At 40.4% G+C, this 7,481-nt stretch overlaps 1 protein-coding gene across 1 annotated transcript; it reads left to right on the top strand.

Moving 5' to 3' along the window:
• Positions 1–1,666: 1,666 nt before the first annotated feature.
• foxc1a (forkhead box C1a) lies at positions 1,667–4,240 on the top strand. Its single transcript, XM_079877800.1, has one exon. It carries the CDS (start codon positions 2,119–2,121, stop codon positions 3,568–3,570), a length of 1,452 nt encoding a protein of 483 aa, XP_079733926.1. The 5' UTR covers positions 1,667–2,118; the 3' UTR covers positions 3,571–4,240.
• The last annotated feature ends 3,241 nt before the right edge of the window (positions 4,241–7,481 follow it).

Below are 7,481 nucleotides of genomic sequence, written 5' to 3'. Positions count from 1 at the left end.
AAGTACTGAGTAATATTAATTAACTACATGTACTTGCTATAGGGTTAGGGTTTGGTTTGGTTTGGTTTAGGGTAGTTGCATGTAAATATGCACAATTTATAGTTATTACTAACTACGTGTAACGTGTTACAAGGACACTGTAAAATAAAAGTGTTACCCAATTATTAAAATCCATAAATCTTGTTTATGCTGACTTCTATTGCACCATTCAAAGGACCACTGGACACAAACAATGTCTTATATTTGTTAACAAATTATCAAGGCTAAACCATTTATTTTGCTTCACAATTAAATCGGGTATTTAACAACCCTGTTTTCGAGATATACAGAGGTAGTTTGTTTAATTGGCTGGAATGGGGAGTTCGGGGTGGCCATGAGTTTGGGGTTAAGTAAGAGGCGCGCGCTGAATTGTACAAATAGCCTGGGGCACAAGAAAAAGTTCATGCCCGGGTCCCTGTAAGGAGAAACCAGTGAAGTATCAACTAGTCCATGGTCACTTAATCAGAGCGACCTGTGGGGGATTAGGAAGATATTGTGACCGCAACTTGGCCTCACAATTATCATTCACAATTAAATGTTGTGTCCCTCCCCCAAATCTTCCTTTCATAAAGGATGCGTAGCCGTCTTACATTTTAAGAATTAGGGGAGATTATTTGGTTTTACCTCGAAATAATATGCATAGCTGAGCATTCATTTTCGTACTTTAAGGCCCAATTTTTATTGAAAAAGCTTGAAGAAGAGCTTTGTAGATCCAAAAGAGCAGTTAAGAAAATTAAAAGGTAAAAGAAAAAAGAAAAAAACGAGAATTATATTTAAGTTGCAATAATTACAATTTGCTATTATTTTTCCCCAAAAGAATGCCAATAAGGATAAGAATTTAAATCGCTCACAATCGGTTTAATCCTCAACGGCGTAAAGCCTAAATATATACATAGGCCTAACTAAATAGGGAATTACTTTGGAAGTAAACCATTTTACAAAGACACCAATTTTATTGACATGCCATAAAACAGAGGCGCTAAGGTGAAGGATGACATACTTCTCACCCGTTTGACCAATGGTGACACATGCGAGGTGTTTTGCTTTACCCATTTGTTTCTCAGGGCTTTTAATCTCGCTCGCACTTGGAGCAAACTTTCGCACCTCGACTCTTTCTCCAGTGTCTTAACTGACTCGATCCCAGCATAATGCGCGCTCTGGCCTGGATGACGAGCTTTGATCCGCGCACCAGTGTTGATTGAGATCGTTCACTAACAGCCAATGTTAATAAAGAACTGGCATTGCGACTTAAACATGCAGGAAGCCTCCAACCGGAGATTATTTACACTAATTCCCATATTGATTATTTGAAAACAAATGCTCTCCAAAACCTTGTAATGGGCTTCACGAGCTGGTGTGAAATACAGATCATTTCAATTCATTATTACCACATGTTTGCACTAATACGGCCGGATCCAAGTTTGTTTTAAATGTGTATGTATAAATTAATTAATCGACTAATCCATGATAACGAAAATGGTGTGAGGAATAGTGATTTAAAAAAAAAAAGAAGAGTTATTTTATTATTTATAGCATTCGATTATATGTGTTATTTATGAACACACATTTCGAATGTTGTATTATAATCTCTTTATTAAAGTATTTTCGATTTGACGTGTATCTGCGCTAGTTTGTGGAGAGTATACGGTTCTTTAAGGTCTGGAGAAGTGTGTGTTTGGCTAGGGTGGGCTGGGACGTCCCAACACCTCTCGTTTTTCTTCAACCTTGTGTGTGGCCGCTCGCTTTGCACAGCCCGACCTCCCATTGGACAGCTTAGATGTTGTTGGGAGGAGTCTTACTGGCAGCAAAAGGGGGAAAAGAATTGAAGTGCGCAAAAGTATTATGTAGTGACCGATGCTTAGTGTTCAGAAGTTTTCCAATGCGCGCTCCGACAGAAAGAGGTGGCAAGTACGCGAGTCTGATCAACACCCGGTCCTACAGTCACATTTTGTAAATACGGTGGACTCTCTCGGGTGGACTGCCTTCCCAGTTTCAGAGGAGGCGCATTTCAAGGGGATTTGTGGATTGCTTCAGACTTCTTGACGTCTGTTCTTTGCCAGCACCGTTTGGAGAGAAGTCATGCAGGCGCGCTATTCCGTCTCCAGTCCCAACTCGCTGGGAGTTGTGCCGTACATCAGCAGCGACCAGAGTTATTACCGGGCCGCTGCCGGAGGGGGGTACACCGGGATGCCAGCCCCCATGAGTATGTACTCTCACGCGGCCCACGACCAGTACCCCGCCAGCATGGCGAGGGCTTATGGACCGTACACGCCGCAGCCGCAGCCCAAGGATATGGTCAAACCACCGTACAGTTACATTGCGCTCATCACTATGGCCATCCAGAACTCCCCGGACAAAAAGGTGACCCTTAACGGTATTTATCAGTTTATTATGGAGCGCTTTCCCTTTTACAGGGACAACAAGCAGGGCTGGCAGAACAGTATCCGACACAACCTGTCCCTGAACGAGTGCTTTGTCAAAGTGCCGCGCGATGACAAAAAACCTGGCAAAGGCAGCTACTGGACCCTCGACCCGGACTCGTATAACATGTTTGAGAACGGCAGCTTTTTGAGGCGACGAAGGCGTTTTAAAAAGAAAGACGCTGTGAAGGATAAGGACGAGCGAAATGTTAAAGAACCACCATCCCGCCAGCAGCAGCAGCAACAGCCGCAACAAGCGCAACAGGGCCGCGACCAGGAACAGTCAGTGCCCGTGCGCATTCAGGACATTAAAACCGAGAACGGCACCTCCACGCCTCCGCAGGCCGTTTCGCCCACGCTCAGCACCGTTCCCAAGATTGAGAGCCCCGACAGCAGCAGCAGCATGTCGAGCGGCAGCCCGCACAGCATCCCGTCCACCCGCTCTCTCAGCCTGGACAGCGCCGGGGAACAGCACCACCACCAGGGCCAGGGCCAGGCCCCTGCGCAGGGCTTCAGCGTGGACAACATCATGACCTCCCTCCGCGGCTCGCCTCACAGCTCCGGCGAGCTCACCCCGTCTCTCGTGGCCTCCTCGCGAACAGGTATAACCCCCACGCTATCCCTGAACTACTCTCCCAACCAGACGTCCGTGTACAGCTCGCCCTGCAGCCAGAACTCGATCTCCACTACCTCCAACGCCACCTACCATTGCAACATGCAGGCTATGAGCTTGTACGCGGGCGGAGATCGCTCGGGCCACTTGGCGACCACCACCACCGTGGACGAAACTCTGCCCGATTACTCGATCACGACCACCACGTCGTCCTTAGGCCACGGGAATCTCAGCTCGGCCCAGGAGGGCCATCATCCGCACCAAGGGCGCCTCGCCTCATGGTACCTGAACCAGGCCGGAGACATTGGCCATCTAGGCGCCACCTACCCGGCGCAGCAGCAGAACTTTCACTCGGTTCGAGAGATGTTTGAGTCGCAGAGAATCGGTCTGAATAACTCACCGGTGAACGGGAATAACAGCTGTCAAATGTCGTTTCCCCCGAGTCAGCCCATATACCGCACGCCTGGGGCTTTCGTGTATGACTGCAGCAAGTTTTGACCAAACAAGTGTTTTTCGAGCTTCTTCTTTCTGTCGTTGTTCTTGATTTCCCCTCTTTTTCGTCAAAAGCCGAGAGACGCTGATATTTACCCGTGATGGACTGAAAAGAAACAGAACACAAACACTTGATGTTGGTTTGTTAAGGACAGTGTTACTTCGAATAACACGTAAGTCTTCTTCGTTTTTGTGAGCTATATGCTGGGCTGTGTTGAAATGCGTCAGACGTTTATGGACTTGTTATTACGTGTAAATTGCATATAGTAATTTATTTCTAAAGTGTAGCCGGATATTATGGACCAAACACCGAAAAAAGTGTTTCTAAATTGAACTGCATTAATTGTCCAAATGTTCCATTATAACAAGGAACGGAACATGTATTACGCCATATTCTTTCAAACTATCTCCTTTTGTTGAAAAAGTATTCTGAAGGAACTGCATTGTTTGTTTAATAAATTGCCATGCTATTTGAGTTAAAATTAGGCTACGCCTGATTTCTTAAAGCCCTGAACAGAACTGTGTGCTAGTAGAGAGTAATAATAATGCCAATCACACACATAAATGATCCAAATAAGCGTGTTTCAATTTTTTTCGGCGTTACTGTGGCACAGTTAAGTGTTGTTTGATCCAAACCACCGCATAATGCCTCTAAATGTACATTTTGAAATGAATATACTTTGATCACACACATTGATTTATATCAAAATAATAACAAGCACAATAATGCAAATGAAACCTATTTCAGCATTTAAGGGAATTATGCTAAATATTCATTCATCGGTTCCGATAGGCCTATATACTTTTCAAACAAATTTTTGCTATTTATGTAGTTTTTTTTTTTGTCATATTACAATTATAATTTTTTTCAGTGTTTTCAGTTCTCCATAACATGTAGCAACATTTATTTTTATATACTAAATAAATATATTGAATATAAAATATCAAATAAAATATCTCGTGATTAAATTAAATTCTCAAAAAAAAAAACCCTCCTATGAAAAAGTCAAGTGAAATTCAGGCGTATCATCTTATTATTACTATTAGTAGTAGTAGTAACTGTAAAAATATTCAGTTATAACCTAAAAATGTGGTTTGAGTTGTATATAATGTATCTATCTAGTAAAAAACAAAAAGTTTGACGTGATCAACTTCTATTAACAAAAGTTATTCTGATCAGGTACTTAAAGTGGTCTAACAACTGCAGGTTTTCTCTGATTTACAGTGCAGTAGCAGCGGTAGTAATACAATCAAATGTTGCAATGCACAACAGTTTATATTTTAATTGCTGCGAGGTGACGATGTGTTTTGCTCTAATTTGTCCTTATTGTTTTACGCAACTCCATATGCCAGACGCGTCTGTCATCATCTTGACCTGAGGCCTTTGGTCACACTGTTTCGGTCATTGTAATTCACCGCTTGTGTTCAGTGTCCACGTGTTTACTTGCGCATAGCTTGGTTAATATCATACCAGACATGCCAAAGATACTCAAATCCCCACTGGAGGATTCAACGACAGTTGAGCTTCATAAATATAATACCTTATGGGCGCGTCCTCAGAAAAGGCCTAACAATAAAACAAACCTCCAACTCACAAAAACAAAAGATGCAGATTTTATTAGGGCAAATCTTCCGATATGTATTTGAACAACCACCAGTCAAGTGAAAGAAATGTCTCTAAAAATGCCCGTATGTTTAATAGTTGTGATTTTTTATTTTTTTATTATTCACATGAATTCAGAAGTGCTATTTGGTATGGTAATAGCGAATAGTACCTTTTTATGTTTCTTCATTTTATTAAGGAGATGTGATAATACGAGCATTTAGAGGGCTTTTAAGTGATTAGATTTTCCTAAACAAGTAAGTAAATAAATAAATAAAATGTGTATGTAATAGCATATTTATCATGCTTCATATATGAAAGATTGCTGCTATTTGTGAATATGTTTTAGATGTTTGTATTATTATTATTATTATTACTCTAAAAAAAAAATGCTGGGTTGTTTCAACACATTTTTGGGTCAGATATGGACAAACCCAACCGTTGGGTTTAAATTGCAATTAAAAATGTAAAAATTTATTAGTACCAATTTTTATATATATATATCTGTCCCAAACATGTGTTGAAACATTCCATAATTTTTAGAGTATATTATTATTATCACTGACAATATTGTGTTCTTAAATTTTTTATTGTGTAATTTTAGTCTGCAGCCCAGTGATAGGCCCAAAGACCCGAGGGCAAACGCACACGTGTTCTCATTGGTTGGCCTCACATATTTTCATTGCATGAGCGGTTGGTAGTGATTACAGCGGTTAATTAATCGGCCAATTAACTAGCGTGCGTCAACAATGCGTCTAGGGTTTGCCTCTTTCACTCGGTATGTGCTATAAATGCGCCCATATCACGTTCGGTTAGAGTTTTTCTTTAAAAATTTGGCTTTTTTTTTTTTTGTAATGCTCATCTTCAGTTATATATAGCCTTCGCATCTATAAAAAAAATAAAATAATAAAAAGGGTAGCCTATTTTAGAGAAAACGGCGAAACTACAACAACGGCAATGACAACAACCTAAAATATAGATTGTTTAATAATAATAATAAAAATAAAAATACCTTCATGTATGATTCACGAGACAAATTAAGTTATTTGTGCAGCACGTGTGCGTCTGATCACAATGAATTTTGGCCTTTCTTTGCGCATTCTATCCCCACGAAAAAAAAAAAACCAAAACAACAACAAAAAAAACCAGTTGTAATCATGCTCATAAAAGTCATTAGAGCCTTTCCCGAGTAATAAACAAACGTCGTGTTAAGCGCAAGATTGATGGCGCCCTCACAGAACGGGCCAGGTCAGGAAGGAATAAAATTCAATCAGTGCGCAGGACTCATTTTTCATGAGACGGAAAAGGCAGAAGGGGACGGGGGTCAACAGGGACAGGGAGAACCATCAACAATACCTCAGGAGCACAGCGAAATCATCGTGCTGTGGACTCACAATCAGACTCTTAAATCTGGATGATCACAGTCTGAATTATAGGACAGTCCAGGTGAAGAGAAGCATATTTTTTGCAGTTTGCAGGCCTTCATTTTGGAATTCCACTTTTCATTCGAGCTCTTGGAATTCAAACTTTTCGATTTTAGGCTAGATTTATACGCGGATTTTTGCACAAGGCCTATTTGGCTTTGACAACTCGGTTTAATCGCATTAATTCTAATTTTAATGTTCAAATAGGCCTTACTAATTGAAATGCATTTGGTCAGTCTCAAACAGTTTTTTACCACCAAACAGATTACAAGCTATTTAAAAGTTAATAAAGCATGGCCGAACAATAATTAGCCTAGCGATATGCAAGCGGCTGTTGAAGCGTAAACCAAACATCTTTCAGAAGAATAGGCTATTTGAAATTATGTATTTTTATTTATTTACTTATTTATTAGAAATGATTCTCTTCTTTTCAGTTTTAAAACAGTTCTAAATATGTTGGTAATAAAATGCCACACAACCCTGATCATCATTTGGTTCGATGTGTTTCAACCACTTGTTTTTCCTAAGTTTTTTGTTGGTCATGCATGCTTTCCTGTGCCCAGATATTTAGCACCTCCATTTTGATAGGCTATAGATTACGCATAGCAATGTATAGCTGTAATTTTAAAATACTTAAAAATATATATATTCTTTTGTCCACATCCAACTTCCGCCACATTCCTGTAAGCATATCCACACACTCTACAAGGATCTGGATCAGACACAAACAAGTGCTTATGTTCAGCATTCCTTTGATGTTTCTCTCTTCAAAACATTCCAGTTTATATCGACGAGCAAGAACATCTTAAATTTCGATTTCACTCAACAGGCAAAAGCAATTGATTTTGCTGATATGAAGCGTGACTCGATATGATCTCTACAAATGTAGC

The sequence above is a fragment of the Squalius cephalus genome (assembly GCF_949319135.1).
Source record: "Squalius cephalus genome assembly, chromosome: 7".
Classification (NCBI taxonomy): domain Eukaryota; kingdom Metazoa; phylum Chordata; class Actinopteri; order Cypriniformes; family Leuciscidae; genus Squalius; species Squalius cephalus.
This window is presented reverse-complemented; position numbering and strand designations above follow the sequence as displayed.